The sequence below is a fragment of the Berghia stephanieae genome, chromosome 3 (assembly GCF_034508935.2).
Source record: "Berghia stephanieae isolate SIO BIC M18660-M18661 chromosome 3, UCSD_Bste_1.3, whole genome shotgun sequence".
In the NCBI taxonomy this organism is placed as follows: domain Eukaryota; kingdom Metazoa; phylum Mollusca; class Gastropoda; order Nudibranchia; family Aeolidiidae; genus Berghia; species Berghia stephanieae.
In genome coordinates this window covers 76279314-76297685 of record NC_088362.1, presented here as the reverse complement: position 1 = coordinate 76297685, position 18372 = coordinate 76279314, and the positions used below count along the sequence as shown (strand labels likewise).

At 32.8% G+C, this 18372-nt stretch overlaps 1 protein-coding gene across 2 annotated transcripts in view; it reads left to right on the top strand.

Moving 5' to 3' along the window:
- The window catches only part of LOC144968474 (two pore channel protein 2-like), a 34373-nt gene extending 16569 nt beyond the window's left edge, over positions 1-17804 (top strand). The window contains exons 15-27 of one of the 2 annotated variants that reach the window (XM_078906882.1): positions 340-421; positions 1167-1256; positions 1761-1880; positions 2376-2432; positions 2925-3053; positions 3787-3836; positions 4479-4581; positions 5413-5484; positions 7399-7542; positions 9026-9108; positions 10054-10135; positions 14703-14818; positions 16834-17804. In XM_078906882.1, coding sequence (XP_078763008.1) covers positions 340-421; positions 1167-1256; positions 1761-1880; positions 2376-2432; positions 2925-3053; positions 3787-3836; positions 4479-4581; positions 5413-5484; positions 7399-7542; positions 9026-9108; positions 10054-10135; positions 14703-14818; positions 16834-16912 — 1207 coding nt within the window. In that variant the 3' untranslated portion in view covers positions 16913-17804. The remainder of the gene's footprint in view (positions 1-339; positions 422-1166; positions 1257-1760; positions 1881-2375; positions 2433-2924; positions 3054-3786; positions 3837-4478; positions 4582-5412; positions 5485-7398; positions 7543-9025; positions 9109-10053; positions 10136-14702; positions 14819-16833) is intronic. The other variant, XM_078906883.1, reaches the window with a different exon arrangement.
- The last annotated feature ends 568 nt before the right edge of the window (positions 17805-18372 follow it).

The window sequence follows — 18372 nt, the reverse complement described above, 5'->3', positions numbered from 1 at the left end:
CTTTTATGTCGATACTTTGTGGTTTTTTTCATTAATTTCCCTATTTACTGATGTTGAAATGAATTTAAAATTTTGAAAACACTTTTTAAAGGGCTTTGTGTACATCAAGTGAATATTGCATCATATGAAATGTGCTAAAGAGGAGAAAGCTAAAAAGCTTGAAGATAAATAATGGTGTCAATCTTACTGAACCATTTAAAAATTGAATGGAGAGGACCTCAATACTTTACCATTTTATTTCCAAGCAGAATTAAACATTATGTGTGTCTGGAATTTTTATTAGAGAATATGTTGGCAGTTACTCATTTATCTACTTTTATTGTTGTATTTGTCAAACAGTGTTGGAGTGGGTGGCTCTGTCGTCAAAGCAGTCGTGGAAAAATCTTTGCTTCCCAGATATGTCAAAGAGGCAATATACCAGGTTTGTAACTGGTTACTTGTATATTTCATTCATTTTAAAAATGCACTTTGATATCTCTATAATATGCCACTATTAAACCTTTATCGGCAACGTTCAAATTTACTTTAACCTGATCAAACAATAATTCATCCCCCCATTTATCTGACTACAACCATGGCCCAAACTGTTTTTACCACGAGAGCCGTATAAATGATGTGATGTGTGCCTAAAGTGCGTGTCTCATCGCTGTTACTAAACAACTCATGTAGAAAGTAGTTAGGTCTTCAGATAGATAATGGGATGGATTAGATGTTTTTAATGACAAGTTGGCTATCCTATAATATTTCCAAATTCACACGTTTACTTTCTCTCATATTAAAAAAAAAAGTCCAAACTATATCAGTGTTTCATGTTAAACATATAGTCTTAAAAGATGATTGATTTCTAATAAAAAGATTTAATATATTAAACAAAACAATGTCTATGTAACTTTGTTGAAACCTTTTCATAACATAGGATAGCCTGATTCTCCGTCAAATATACCAATTATTGTTTGAGAAAACCCAGGCTCAGTGTTAAAGGGTTAAGCATGCCTAATCCATTGTAGTTTTGATTCAGTCATTTTGAGTTCATGAAAATGTTTTTTGTTTTTTTTTAAAGAAGAAGAAAGATTTAAGGATTAAAGTAATTTTTTTTTGGGACAGGACTGCAGTAAATTCAATTGATCATGGAAATATTCTTTATACTTATCTCTTATATTTACCAGGGTCTTCAGGGTCGTCTTAATAGAATGCTATCTGCACAGCAGTATCAGCAATTGTTTCACTGTCTGGACAAAGAGTTTGTACATGAACAGGTATGCAGAATTTAATGTTGATACATATTATGTTGGTGATATCAATGATGATGATAAGCCTTTCCATACAAAGGAAATTGTTTATTCAGTGGACTTGAACGGAATTTGAAATGATTGATGATGCAGGGACAAATAAAATGTTGCCCATATTTAGTGCTTTTATTTACAAAATTCTCAGATGGTATCAGTTGGTTAAGACGATGTGCACCTCCCCAGCCAAATGTCACTTATCTATTCCTTTCCATTTGATAGCGAATAATAACTAGTGTCATTTTACTTATGAAATGCCTTATTTGTTTGGGCTATCAGTGATTTTATTTCATGTAAATACACTACTTAATAAAAAGGAAGTAAAAAGAATGTCCATAGAATAAAGTAATAGGGAATTACTTATCAGGGAACAGAGAGATATAGAATGTCGTGATATGTGTAACACATATAGTGATTTTAGACGTGGATTTTTTTTTTAAAGTGAAATCTTTTCTTTTTGTTCCATGGCTCTAGCTCCCTGCCATCCCGTGGTGTGAACACCCGACATGGAGGCGTATCCAGAAGATATTCCTCCACAACTACTTCCTTTACTTTGGCATCTTTGTGTCTTTCGTCAACCTCATCATGATTGCTGTAAGTAATAAACACACCAATGGAAAGTAGAATGGCTTAAGTGACAAAATGTGAAATAGAATCAATAAAATATACAAATACCTTTGTAAACCAAACAAACAAATGAACATTTATTTTATAAATTGAGTGAGTAGGTTAATTTAGGGAAACAGTCCAAGCCATGTCATGATTTTTCATGCAAAACAAATCAAATGTGGACTATTATTCCTTTAACCGACCGTTTTTAAGCTTAAATGTACTTAATGGTATGCTTCAAATAAATATACTTAAATATTATTTTGATATTATAGTGGATTGTGTTCTCATTGTACTCAACCCCCCCCCCCCCCCTTTTTTTTTTCTGATTTTAGACCAAATTTTAATTTTGAGTTTCATGGCTTTTATTTCTGGTGATATGTACGGTAAAGGTGCAAATACGAATCATAAACATTATATATCTTACAACATTACTGACTTTTCATTCACGGCACAATTTACTTCACTCTTTCATAACAGATTCCTTTGGCTGCTGAGAAAGACAGTTCTATACGAGGAGACCATACATTCTTACAGGTATGTTTTTTGTACCTCTTTGTTGATGCCCTCTTTTTCTTTTATGATACAAATGAAATACCTCATATTATATACATGGATTTATAATGAATAGCGACCAACTGTCCTGATAAAATCGGGACTATCCTCATTTGGCAATCTGGAGAAAAAATATTATTTAAAAAATTGGACTGTTTATAATGAAAATGACCCTTACATATCCCAGGATTATGCTTTTTTGATTAGCAAATTGAAACAAGGAACAGAAAAGGCTCCAAATCTAGATTATGTTTTATAATAGTCAAACATACTGCTGTTTTAGGTCATGGCGTTTTTGTACATTGGGGTGTCCCATTTCAGCTCTCTGAAAAGGTCGTTTCTTGCCAATAACAGTAAAGAAGAATGATGAAGATGTTAGCAACAACAAATATTGGGCCAAATGGAGTGAAAGTTATGATATAACCTTTTTTTCTTCTTTTTGTTCCCCCATCACTCACTTCAAAACTGGACCAGAATGTCAACTTTACTTTCATCATCTACTACTTGCTGGAACAGCTAGTCAAAGTGTGGGCCTATGGCTGGAGACGCTACATCAGAGACAAGGGAAACATCTTTGATGCTCTGATCACCCTCACACTTATTGTAAGGAATACATATAAGATATATCATCTGAAAAGAACACACATTGTGTCAGAGTTGAATCAAGAGCAAAATGATTTTACATTTTAGATTTTATAATTTGATATTTAATTAGCTGAACTCATAGTCGAAGTAATGAAATTGTGTGAAATACCAGAAAACGATTGTAAAGTGTATTTGAGCATTATTTGTGGATACCAGCGCTATATCAAATAATAATAATAATAATGATAATCGTTGCATTTTGTCATTTGAATATCTGTAACCTGCAGCCTTATTTAACAGAATGGTCTTTTTCGCATATGAAGTATTTTACATCATTGTAAATTTATGTATTGATTCTAACTTATGTGCTAAGCTTGTTATTATGCTAAAGATTGTATTCAATAATCCAATGTATTGAAATAAAGAACAATTATGTGATGATTGCTATGTTTAAGAAGGAACGTTGTATGATGATTATTGAACTCTCTTCCAAATGTGAACTGAGGGAATTTAATTTTCATGTCTTGTTCTCATGGGTTAGTTTTCCAACATTATTAATAGAATTAATGAAGGGAATCCCAATATAGTCTTGGATATCAATCATGTCTAAAATGTACATCATGCTTTGATACTTTTTTTCTCTTTTTTATTTCACCATTTCGTCTTTTGAGTTTAAATCTTAGTATTGAAATTAGAAAAGGAATCCTTTTTAACTGTTTTGAATGGGAAAAAAATGTGTTTTTCTCTTCAGATTGGAGAAATTTACCTTTCAAGTCAGTTTGGAGTTCCTTATTTTAAAAAGTAAGTTCTTTACTTATTTTCTCTGAGTCTTCTGTAACATTCATTTACATATAAAATCTTAAAACCATAAGGTGGAGATCACAGAGATTATCAACAGCCATCAAAAATCTTAATTGAAACATCTTGCTGTGATCAATTTGCATGAAGATTATACACGTGAATGATGTCAACGCAGACTCCCTCAAATTTTGATTAATAGCAAGAATTGTTTTTATATGACTTTAATTTTATATCCTTCCTCAGGGCCGGAATGTAATTGCTATTGTTTTTGACCTTTTCTTTATATTGCCAGCTAGTTCTGGTATCAGTTATATATTCTAGCAATTATGTCTCTGATCTCCTCAATCTTTTTAAAGAGTCCTTTAGAGCCAAAATAATCCTGGAGCCAAAGGTTGCCCCAGGTTCTGAAGCGAAGAGCAAAAATTTACATGCTACCCTCTCGATAGAATGTTTGTCTGTTGCAAAATTTCTCAATCAAATCAAACGTATCAGCCATCCAATCATGACTGGACAATGAACTTTGAATCAATTTGGAATCAAAACTGATCCCTTTGCATAAGAAAAGAACACTCTCTCAATGAAGTTGTTTTTACCCCCATATTTTATGAGCCACATTAACCTTATGCTATATTTACTCTTCAGGCCTAAAAGACACGTGCATGACAATCAGACTCTATGGAATATTATCCGTGTAGTGAACATTTTCATCATGGTGAGGATGATGAAGATTATTCCCCACATCAAGGTAAGAAGCTAGATAACATGCCATTCGAGAAAACCTACTGAAAAGCTAATGAATCACACAAAAAAAAGTCTATTGAGTACTCCTTCAGAGCCATTAATAACAAGAAATGAAGTGAGTAGGAAAGTGCCAGAAGACAACTGAGAATAAAAACTTTGCTGTGGCGATAGGGGCTCGAACCCGTGACCTTACTGGTATGAACGACAACTCTGCCTGGCCGGGGTATCATGACTCTACCGTAAGAGCTATCCACGACCCTCCCCCCCCCCACCCCCCCAAAATAAAAGTCGCTTCAAATTCCAGTCTGTCTAGGTACAGGGAGACATAATTTATCCCAGTTTTTTTATAGCGTGAAATGGACACGAGCAATTGATTGTTACCCTTTGAATATGACATTGTCTATATAGACTATTACTCTCAAAGAAAATTTTGTCCATAGATTGTGTATTTATAGATTTTTTTAATAGGATACTTTTGACTAACTTTCATAGGCGAGTTTGAATTTCTTTCAAATCACAATTTCTTTCATTATCACATTATTATTGCAGACTTAATTGTTTTCACCAAGAGAGCAATAATATCATTCTTGCACTGGCTTCATTGAAGTCTGAGTTGCAAAGCTATCACTGCCCTCTTGGTTAAAACAGTAATATAAGTATCAGATTAAATGTAAATTAAACCCCATCCCTTTACGGTTCTAAGCTTTTGATTTAAAACATGGATAAAGATTTCAGGGAGATTTTTTTTGTTTGTTTTATTTTTTAAAAATATTTTACTTGTATAGATATTCAACATTGCCTGTTTATGTATTATACTAATATTATTGTTATGCAGGCCATGTCTTTGGTTGTCACTGTACTCATCGATCTCATGAAGAACATGAAAGCCTTTGCCGGAATTCTCGTGGTAAGTATTCTTGTCTTAATGGGTTGGTGGGGGGTGTTAAGGATGTAAAATAATGGATTCAAAGTAAGAAAATAGTATCTTTTATCTAACAAATATTTTGCAACCAATGGGTAAAGACTTTTATGTGTGGTTTTATTTCAGTTATAAGGGAAAAAAATAGCAAAAATCATCCGATATATGAGGGTGAGTCAAAAAGTAATGGGACTCTGCTTATTACGTTAAAACAAATTGAATCAATACCTTGCATCATACCTCAAATTAAAGCTTGACATCAGCCGAGTCGAATGCTACTTCTCAACATTATCTCTGCCTCTCTCGATAGCCACAGTCCTCCTTTATGTAAGGCCATTTATTCCATCCTCGTGAAACTGAGTTGACTTAACTTTCAGACAATTTTTCACTACTGTCTTGGCTTCTTCATCATCTTCTAAGCGATGTCCTCTCATTGCCTCCTTCAGAAAGATATTAGCCTGAAAGTGTCAAGACTGGTGAATACGGAGAGTGAAACAGCGTTGTCCATCGATTACCTCCCTTTTCCTTACATGTGTGTGGAATGACATTTTCATGAAGAAACAGTACTCGTTTAATCTCCAAATCTGGTCTAACTCAATGAATTCTTGCTTTCAGTCGCTTCAATGTTTGTTTATACCTGCTATCTCATCAAGAGGATTTCTTCTATCAGATCTGATCAATGCTTCTGTCTTTATTTAATTCACTGAGTTGACACTGCATGGATGGCAACCATCACAAGATTTGTTAGATATAGACACAGTTGAGGGGTTTCAGGTTTGGCGTGGGTTGCATCTCATTTTCTTCAAAATGACGAGATACACATTCAACCCACCTAAAAATACTTCTCTACAAAATGCCTGAGTTTTATAAACTTTTCCAAGGCGTTTAAAAATGGTACTCGAGGTTTCTTCTTTGAAAACAAGAAATTCAATGACAACTTCCTGTCGCTGACGTACATTTGTGGCCATGGCGTGGGGGAAGCCATTTTGAACTGCCATAACTTTGTCAAAATTTGACAGAATGAAAATTTTAAACTTTTTGGTTTAAAGAATACATGTGTAAATTCAATAGAGCCAAATATGATGTCATATGAAAAAGAAATTAACTCAGTAGGACAATAAATTTGTCATTTATCATAATGTTACACATCATGCATTGTTATATTAGCACAGACTTTTTGACGCACCCTCATACTTTTAAAGATTACATACAGTTATATTCATATTGATTTCCAATAGAATGTTCAAGTTTAGATTTTTGGGTTTGTTAAAAATACATCGATATCTATCCTTCCATTCCTAATGGGCAATATTCACATTAGCTTATTTTAAAGATGGAGACAAAAATTAAATACAAAATACAAATGTATAAACAGTAGTCTTGGGCTATGTAAGTATGGCTCATGGGAAGCAAGAAACACGTTCATGTAATTAAATTACCCTTTTTAGTGGTTTTAAAGGGTCTCAATAATTCATAGGTAGGGTACACTTGACTAGCAAAGTGATTGGTATAGGAATAAAGTTGACGTCACTCACCTCTTTGTGATTGTTTTTAGACCACCAGACCACTATAATATATCAATCAGACTATAAATGTTTAAGGTTACATATAGTTATGTGTTTGTTATTACGTTTCATCTGGTGGGTAGATGTGTTTAGTATTTTACGTAAATGCATAGTATCAATTGTTCCTGGGTGTGGTATAAAAAAATAATGATCACTTTGTCCAACTAAAAATGATTTGATAGCTGGTTTGTTGGATCAATGTACCAATAAACCACTATACATTGTTTCTCAACATGCTGAGCCATGTTTATGATATAAAGAGACCACGGTCCAAATGAATGGACATATTGTTGATGATATGTATTTTTATATATATAATTTTTTTTTTCCTATCCAGGTTATTTTCTACACATTTGCCATACTTGGAATGGAAATTTTTCATGGTGTTATTGAGTACAAGCCAGAATTTGTCAACAAAACATTTGAATGTGGAACTTATGAACAGTTGAATTACTGGGCTAACAACTTTGATGACTTTTTTGTAAGAAACCCTTATTTACGCAATGCATTGTTTTTATTTGTTGATTAGAATTGCCATAGATTTTAGGCATTTATTTTTTTTTTTTTTTTGGACTAGCTATCTTAATGGGGGTCCCAATAGCTCATTTGGTAGAGCAAACTTACCGAGATCGAATGGTGATGTCGAGATTTTTTTTCTAAACCCCCCCTGCCATCCAAGAGTGATTGGGTTGCTGGGTCTGATAGATCTGGTGGAAAGTACTTTGCTAATGACTAGCATCCTATCCAATGGATAGCAATCAATTGCTATTATATGTTTCACACTATAGAAATCAGGATAAACTATATGGCTCTGAAGGACTTAAGTAGGTAATCTTACAATAGCTTCCTATTTCAATGTACTCATTCACAACCAATCGAAGCATATATAACCCATTATATTGCCATGTCTGGGACATTGTAAGATTTGACTGTATAACAAGTTTTAAAGGTAAAAAATAACATTTTATCATTAGTTTGATTTATTTAGAATCCATTTTCATCGTTACCAATTTCCTACCGACTTCATGTCAGGTGGTACATAAGGTCTCTCTTTGCCTAACTCCATGTCATCAATCCAACAGTATTTCTCTCTTTGTCAACAATCGATCTCCAGGTGTTTTTTTTTTTTTTTTTTTTTTTTTTTAATTCTGCCTCATATTGTTATTCTTGTGATTAAATCAGGAATAACCAAAGTTGGCATTAAAGGGGTCGGCGATATTGCAAGGTTTGACAGCAGTAGTATCTTCTTGTATTCGATGCCCCTCTGAAATAGCTGATTTTTAAAATGATACTTTTTTTTCTCTCTTTTTAATTTTACATCTTTTGATCATGGGTTTACTTTGTGTAAATGAACTTACTCCTTCTTTCCCTACCATAAATTTTTTGTTGTAATGAAATCTTTCAGTGTCATTCTTTTTTCTCTCTGCAATTTTGAAATTGATTGTTTTCAAGTTTTTCATGTTCTGAAGTTTAGAAAAGTGTGCACTTTCAGTTGTAAATGGTTTGGTATTTTGTTCTTTTTTTTCTTTCTTGCTTTGTATCTAGTGTGATTTTTTTCATTCATTCCATCAATTTGTTTCCAAATCCTCCGGTCATAAAAGTAATGACGAGAATTGCGTGAAATGAAAATTATTTTTGAATATGCATTTCTGTATTCGTGATAAACTTTTCCTTACATGTAATGTATTATATTTTATTTAAGTTTGTTGTTGGAAACACTTTTTAAAAATGGATAATTATTATTTTTCTCCCCCTCCCCCCTTCCCTTCTCTTCTCTGTCCTTCTCTCTCTCTCTCTCTCTCTCTCTCTCTCTCTCTCTCTCTCTCTCTCTCTCTTTCTCTCTCTTTCTCTCTCTCTTTCTCTCTCTCTCTCTCTCTCTCTCTCTCTCTCTCTCTCTCTCTTCTCCTCTCTCTTCCCCTTTCTCCCCCTCCCTCTCCCTTCCCTCTTCATTGTTTCTTCTCCAGGCTTCACTAATCATCTTATGGGATGTGATGGTTGTCAATAACTGGCAGGTCTTTCTCTATGTCTTCAAGGACAAAACCAGCCCGTGAGCACTTGTTTCATCCTTTTCTTTCTTTCTTTTTCTTTCTTTTTTCTTCTTTGTTTCAGTATGTAGAGGAAATTCAAATATTATAGCAGCTTACACAAGCTCTGTCATCTTTGAAATAAATAGATAATTGAAATAAAATTCCCTTTATCCATCTCAAGGTGAAGTTTGTTTTTACAGCCTATCTCAAAGAAAATAAAAGGCTTGAGATAATCCGGGCTGTTAGTCATATGACAGTTCTACAAACTGAGCAATAGGAGCCAAACATCTTTCTCAAGATTCTCAAGGGGGAAAAAAAGCAAGATACAGACATGAAATATTCATAATTAAAAACTTTTATTTTTAATGGATAATATTATAGAATATTGTGTTTTGTCTTATTATTAAATTTGAGTGACTATATATTTGTTACATTGCTATGAATTTATTTAAATGAGTAGTAAGGCACTTCAGAAAAATTTAGTAATAATTTGTTATTATTGTGAACGTATAATTTTATAATTTTTTAAAATAGAGTAAAACGATAATCCACAAGATACGAGGTAGTGTGATCATAAAATCAGAAGTGGATTTTTACAAAGGTCGGGCCTTTGTTTTAAGAATACACATGTCTCATGGAATAAGTGCGGCTTTGTGATCATCCATTTAGACACCTTTATGTCAAATTGAAAATTTATTTTTTATGTATTTCGAATCATATAAGTTATTTATATTTACGTAGCCTACTTAGTCAATGCTGCGAGGTTGTTTAGGTATGAATTTTATAGTGTGTAAAGCAGATAAGTATGCAGGCTAAGCCCATTGAGATACTTAGAATAAGAGATGAAGAAAAATGTGTATTTTACAAGCGTGATTAAGCCACCATGATTTTTTTTTACCATTAATGGCTGTAATGTAAACGAACTAAATTTTGTTTTTTTGTTGTTTTTTTTTTCCAATTTACAGATGGTCTTATCTGTTTTTTGTCGTTTGGTGGATCATGTCTGTCATCATTATCATGAACCTCTTCACAGCTCTCATCATGGAGGTATGATTGTTCAACATGGGAAATTAAAGTAATTAACTCTAAACAGTTCCAGCATTAGGATTTTGATAGGCAGCTATCAATGCCACACACCCCATTTTCCCCATGACTAATCCTAACCCATAATCTCTATTTTTAAAAATATTTTATGATGTCTTGATGGTTTAAAATTATTTCATTATACATTTTTAAATTATGTCAAATTTAAACTTTTTTTTTTTCAATTTTATTAACAATAGGTCTCAAAGTCAAGTTGTTTACATTTTCACCTCCACCATCATATTTTTATCACATTGATCACCACTCTCTTCACTTGAACGATTTTTATTTATAATAAAAATGGCAAAATTACAGTTTATTAAATGTACTGTTCATGCAGTTGATTCTCGTATACTAGATCTTTTTGGTCCTAATGTTCAGTAGTTGAAAATATATTGTTTTGGAAGTATTAAAGATTTTACTCTCCCGGGACTTCATCAATACGTGGACTGCGAGACAAGGGACAAAAAAACATTAGATTTATTCCTGTGTAATATTAAAAATAGTTATAAATGTTTACCCCGTGCCCCATTAGGTTTATCTGACCACTGCATGCTCTTGCTACTCCCCACCTACCGCCCTGTTTTTAAACGTGTAAAACCAGTAAAGAAAAGTGTACAGATCTGGAACGGAAGTGTGTGTGAAGATTTGCGTGGTTGTTTTGAATGCACTGACTGGAATGTTTTTATCGAATCATGTGATAGTGTGGATGAGCTGAATGACTGTGTGAGTGAGTATTTGAAATTCTGTGAACAGCTAGTGTCTTGTAAAAAAGAAATAAAATATTATCCTAACAACAAGCCTTGGATAACAAAAGATCTAAAACTTTTATTGAACCAAAAGAAAACTCTTTATACTAGTGGAAACAAAAAAGATCTGAAAACAAAACAAAAAGAGATAAAGAGGGTAATATCTAGTTGTAGAGACAAGTACAAAAATAAAATTGAAAAATGCTTTTCTTCTGGGGATATACGGGACACGTGGCGGGGGCTTAAAACTGCTGTGAACTATAATCCAAAGCCCACGATTATATCAGAAGATATCGAAATTGAAACTTTAAATAAATTTTATTCACGTTTCGACACAGCAAACAAATTTGATATTGAAAATGAAAAACATAAATTAGACAGGGCTTTGGAAGATGAAATGGCTGTTGAGGTCAGTGAAGAGGAAACGAGATTCGTATTTTCGAAACTAAACGAGAGGAAAGCTGCTGGGCCGGATGGATTGAAAGGAAAACTATTAAAAGAATGTGCCCACCAGCTTTCCCCCCTTTATACACATATTTTTAACTGGTCCCTCCAATGCGTTTCAATCCCTGAAATTTGGAAAACTTCGAAAATTATTCCTGTTCCAAAAAAAGAAAAACTTGAAACTATGAACGATCTCAGACCTGTTGCACTGACTTCAATAGTCATGAAATCTTTAGAAAAACTTGTTCTTGTTAAAATTAGGAATCAGTTTATGCCAGTGAGTGATAGTCATCAATTTGCTTACAAACCAGGACGTGGCGTAGAGGATGCCATTTTGCTGTTTACAAACAACATCTACAGGCATCTAGATCACGCTAGGAGCTATTGCAGATTGCTTTTTGCAGATTTTTCTTCAGCGTTCAATACAATGCAACCTCAGTTGGTTGTTCAAAAATTGACTAGTCTGAATTTAAACAAGTATATAATTGCTTGGGTGCTCGAATTTCTTACGGAGAGAGCACAATATGTTCAATTAGGGCAAAACAAATCTTCCTGTATAACTACAAATACTGGCGCTCCTCAAGGTTGTGTATTGTCCCCTGTATTATTCACAATATACACGAATGACTGTAGAAGTCAAAACCTGAGTGTACCTTTAATAAAGTTTGCAGATGACACCGCTCTTCAAGGCCTCATAACAAATGGCAACGAAGTGGCTTATAGGCAAGAAATTGATAGATTTGTGTCTTGGTGTGATGCCCACCACCTAGAGCTTAACATAAGCAAGACAAAGGAGCTAGTGATTGACTTTAGGAGAGTGAAGGAACCGATAGAACCGTTAAAATTAAAGGACCAATTCGTCCAGCGAGTTCCTCACTACAAATACCTTGGTGTAACGATTGATGACAGGCTCAAGTGGGATGAACACTTGTAAATAATTAGGCATAAGATGTGCAGACGTACATATTTTTTATCGAAACTCTCTCAGTTTAGAATAGATAAAACCCTCTGCACATTATTTTATAGAGCAGTAATCGAAAGTGTTTTGTCATTTTGTATAACAGCTTGGGGAGGCAATTGCTTAGCAGTGGAAAGGAACAAAATAAATTCAAATATTAAAAAATCCATTAAACGCTATATAAATGATGTTGACGATGTAGATCTTTTATACGAGAAATTTTGTATAAATAAAATAACTAAAATATTAAATGACCAGTATCATCCACTAAGACCATCAATTATTATGTCAGAAAGAAGTGGTCGCCCTTTCTCTATTTCAACGAAAACAGAGAGACACCGAAAATCTTTTCTGCCGTCCAGTATTAGGCTTTATAACAACAAGCAATAATCATTTTATATAATTATTTCTCATTTTTACTTTTTTAAAATATAAATATTAATTTATTAATTTATTTGTTTTGCAATCTTTTCAATTTTCAATTTATAGTGACAGTTTTAACTATTTTACAGTGTTGAAATTATTCATATTATAAAGCGCAGCTCTGGTTATAGAGCTGCTCCTTTTTTATATATATACATCCTATTTCCATTGTATTTTTATCTTATGTGTAAATTATAACACGTCTGTACAAAAAAATTTCCTTTTTGGGATGCAATAAAGTATTATTATTATTATTATTATTATTATTAGATTGTATTTATCTTTTGAATGCGTAATTTTTCTACTACATTGTATCTCCACTATTTTGTTTGTGGTAATTTCATTTACTAAATATAAATTTATTTTCTTTTATTTCCTTTTTAAAAATATATTTTGACCACCATGATCAGCAGTTGCTTTAGTCGGTTGTACGAGTACGTTGTAATGGTTATGGCATTTATTTTTGAGAGGAATGATTTTACTCTTCAATCTGATTTTGCAAGTATTTATGATATTCTCATATAATCACTTTTTTATAAAATGGAGTTCAAAAGATTTATATTTACATTTCTGGTGGAACCAGTGATGGTTTTTATTTAAAAATTGGGATATTAGATTTAAAAAATTGAATTTTTTCCATCATTGTACTTGTAAGCCATTTTTAAAACTTATTTCCATCTTATCGCACAACTCTGTTAGATCTGGTGGAAATTAATTAATTCGAAGCCATTAATAGACTAGTGTCCTATCAAAAGGATAGAAAACAATTGATATTGTCCATTTCACATTATAAAAATTGGGATAAACTCTGGCGCCATGGACCTATTGGCTTTGAAAGACTTTATTGAGGGTCTCAGGCTGTAAAATTCATCTAATTTGGAAATCTCTGTCTATTTATAATTAATGTGAGGGGTCATTTTTTCCAGATTGATTAACTACCTACATGGTGTACTAAAAAATGGCCATTCCATGAAGAGCTCAAAACTCGTGAAAATCCATAGAGTTAATAGTTATCTTTTCATAGTGGTCACCTTTCCAGTAGCAATCCCTTTTCTTTTTAATCTTGACTGACAATTATTGACAGGATTGGCTGCAATGAGAGAATGTGTTTGCTTCTCATTTCACTCCCGTGGCTGAATGGCAATAATAATGATAAAAATGTTATAGATTTATAGTGCGCTAAACATCCCTTCATCTGGAGGGCTCTGGGCACATAACAATGATTCAGCTCTGACACAGTACACGAACAATGCTAATTATAGACATAATTAAAGGAAAGCCTTTCTGAATAAAAATGTCAGTCTTTCGTCGATCAAAGCGATCGCTGTGGGACATTCCGTTCAATGAGATTGGAGAGATATTTTGGCAATAAGGTTTTCAGGCACTTGAACACAATGCGAGCTGATTTGTTTTGAATTGCATTGGTCCACTGGTAGCTGTTGTCATAAATTGTTAGCTGAAATTTTCCTTGCCTTTCTGCAGTACAACATGGGCTGCCATGTTCTTTACTTTCTGGAGTTTGTTTTTGTCTATTTAGTCCTTTGTGAGACCAACAAACAGTGCTTTTCAGTAGTCCATTTTTGGGAATATCAAAAATGTTACCAATTTGTTGCAGTTTTTCCTATTTATAAATGGCCTGATTGTTCTGATGTTTTTAATAATGCAGATAGCACTTGATCTCAAATCAATCACAATGACCGAACATGACTCGTAAGATTTTTTCACTCTTGGCAAACAATCACCCTAAATTGTTTTATCGCCATGTGACAAGTTCCATCACAGTATTCTATGTTTGACAAAATTAAGGAGAAAAACAATAGCAAACACAAATACGTTATATGTCAGTTGCAAAACAAGTTTTTATGAGTTTGTAAAACAAGTTTTTACAAGTAATTGGTAATATTTATAATGATAAATAATTGTAATTTTTTTAATGTACAACTTTTTGTCAATCCAGAATTTCATAATGAAATGGGACAGAAGGCACCAGCTCCCCATCCAGTCCCAGCCTTCCGTCAATGAAGATTTAACGGTATCTGTCTACCTTAACAACGATGTACACGCAATGTTTAGGTAAAGCCTGGTACTTCTCTTGGATCTTTATCTTTATCATACTGTTTTAGCATTTTAGTTTGATGCTATTTTACACTTACCAATTATATAGATTTAATTCATAAAAACAGATTTTTTTTCAAGCCAAAATTGGCCAAATTCGATTTTTTTTGTACCCTCTTCATTCAAATTTTTTAAAACAAAATTTTAGGTAAACACTAGAGAAAATATTTTTACTGGTGTAAAAAATAAGTATATTAATCAATTGAATTGCATTGTTGTAACTTGTAGGTCTAATTATTTGTTTTAGCTTTAACTATAGACATTTCATTTTGATGTCTTTTTTCCAATGATTATTTTCATTTTTTTTTTGGTTTTTGTTTTGTTTTTATTAGTATGATTATGCATTATATTCTTTAAGGATCTTTTATATTCTGTTACTCTTATCTGTCTTATTCTGCTTTTTAAAGATTGCTATTTAAACCAACCGGATGATGGAATAATATTCATATTACCAGTTATTGCTTTGTGAGAAGAATTATGCGATATCATAATATGATCCTTTGCACTATTGTTACTATGCTGTTTCCATTAAATTTGGTAGGTGTTGGACATCGATGGTTTATCTTTATTTTTTTCAACTTTCGTCAGAGTGTTTGGAAAAAGTGAATAGGAGAGAGAAAAAAAGTATGTAGGCTATAAAAGAGAATATTAGAGTAAAAATAGGCAATAAAAGAGAACAGGAGAGTCAAAAGTAGGCTATAAAAGAGAATATTAAAGAAATAAGTTATAAAATAGAATACGAGAGTAAAAAGTAAACTATCAAAGAGAATAGGAGAGTAAAAAATATGTTATAAAAGAGAATATGAGATTTACAAATAAGCTATGAAAGAGAATATTAGAGTAAAAATTAGACTATAAAAGCGAATATGGGAGTAAAAATAGGCTATAACTGAAAAGGAGAGTAAAAATCAGGTTATAAAATAGAGAATATTAGAGTTAAAAGTAGGATATACATCTGCATTTCAACCAATGTTATATTGTGATTTTTGTGGCTCGATGAATCAGCGATACTATGTCTCATCTTGACACAAAAGTCAACCAATATTAAGTGGTGGTCAGTAAATGGATATGTGACAGTGATCATGGAACATTCTGGTCCCGATGTTGTGTCCTTAGGTAAAGCACATTGCCCCACTCGACTCAGGTGTGAATGAGTACCAACTGGGCAGTGATGGATATTGTGTGCGTGTTAGTACAAAAAGAATGCCTTATAGGTGACTGGTATTGTATAAAATGGAAATATGGTCCATATCATATGGCCTGCTGGGGAAATAAATGAAACATTGTGAATCACATTGAGAATGTTAAATCCATGGGAATGTGCTAAACAAATGTTCATATTTTAATCATTTTATTTTAATCCTCATGCATCAGTCAGTAACCCGACAAAACCACAAGGTCCACGAAACCGGAGTTTATTCATGTTTCTGTATCATTTCAGTAAATCGGCAGGAATAAATGTTAGCTACTTGTTGAATAGGACTCTAGCCTATCGCAAAGTACTTTTTACTAGATCTGACAGACCCAGTTCTTCCAACCATTGTTGGGTGGAGAGAAGGATCAGGAAAATACCTTGATTGCAACTGGGACCAATACCTGTCCCCTTGCTTGAATGACTAGGACTTTACCAACAGAGTAACAGTAGCGTGTTCCTTAAGTGGGACAAAGCGAGAGAAAAAGCTAGCTTATGTGGGGCTGCAACTGTGAGTTATGCAAGCATTCTTTAACAAGTTAACCATGCCCCTCATTCGTGCTACATGTGATGAGAAGATAATTCCTTTGGCAAGCGATGAGTATCATGGCTAATGAATGTTTGTGCAACTTGCAGTGCCACCTAAGCTAGCTTTTTGTCTCGTTTTATCCCACCTAAGGACCATGCTACTGGACCATAAGCAAAATCATAGGGATATTAACAATTTTGTTTTTTTTTAGATTTTGCTTTTGATAATTGTGCTAATAACTATTTTTTTCAGAGATTCACTTCAAGAGCCTGCAGACAACGAACTCCTCATTCTTTTAAGAGAGCACCATTATTTACTGTTGGACAGATAACAGTCATCAAAATGAAAACAAGAGTGAATTTCGTTTATGTTTTCCATTACATGACCTGCAAATATTGAGATTCTGTTATAATTTTAACATGCCAAATGTAATCCTTTTCAAAAAGCTTTAAATATTTGTAATTTTATCAATTGCTTTTTCTTTCTCGAAATCACAGCTTAATGAACAAAAAAAGAAACCCAAAGATTATATTTTATTTTTATCATTGAATCAAGTGTTCCAAAAAATTCTATCAAACTAAAGAATATATTGTTTTTATTATAGATCATTATATTATATATACAATATTAACTAAAGAGTTAGGTAGCGTTGAATAAAGTGTTATTTATTTGTTAATGCAGCAAATTGTGCTATTTTCTGACACAGTACATTAGAACACTGACTCTCTTAAACACTAAAAATTCTGATTATTGAAAATTCCTTCAAATTTTAACTATGTGCACAATTGAATCCATATGAAGTTATTATATTTACAAGTTATAGATGCCAGGCGGTGCTCTCAATCATGGCCAGGTGGAGGTGGCGCAACAGTCGGGCCGTGGGTCTGAATCCCAATTGCTGCAACGTTTTTATTCTCTATTGTCTTCTGGCACTTGTCTACTCATTATTTCTTGCCCTCGGTCACTGTTATGAACATCTTGGAATATTTTAACCTTATCACAATGACATTGATTGGAGCATCATGGTTTAGAACAACAAGCATTCACACATTTATACTTGAGACCAATGTTGATTCAGAATGTTACTATCTCTTGATTAAAATGAAAGTATTCAAACAAGGACTTTGTTCTCCAACAAGATGGTGCATAAAAAAGGCCATAGATTGCATATATAATATGCAAACCCGTTCTAAATGCGCAAATATAAAGAATATTTACAAAAATGAAATTAAGCAAAATTCTAGAGTGCCAAAATAATTATAATATTTGATATCAAATATTGTAATTATTTTGGTACTCTAGAATTTTGACACATTCATGGGATGATTTTAGTAGCAGGACAGGTCTCATAAAAAGTGCTTAGTCTGCCACTGTTCCTTACACACTTTTTCAGATCTTTTTCAGGACAGGTCTTGAGCTGTGAAATGAGACTCTTGTCCTCTGTAACTTGATTCATCCTTTTATCTATGAAATTTATTTGTAGGTTATTATTTTTTAATAAAAATATGAAATTTTTGTTGTTGAAAATATGCATGAAAAAAATATGCTCTACAATGGGGTAAAATTTGAAAAAAAAATGAAGTGGCGCAATGTCTATTGATTTACATGTCAAAGATAGAGAATTTTTAGATAGTATTATGATTGATAAATGATTATTATATTCTATTTGGAACCCTTTGTTGTTTTATACTCTATCTGTTGAATGTGTATGATATATCATTCATGAACCCATATAAGTTAGAATAATATGTAGTACTTTGTTATTTATAGCATTTTATATTGCTATGCATT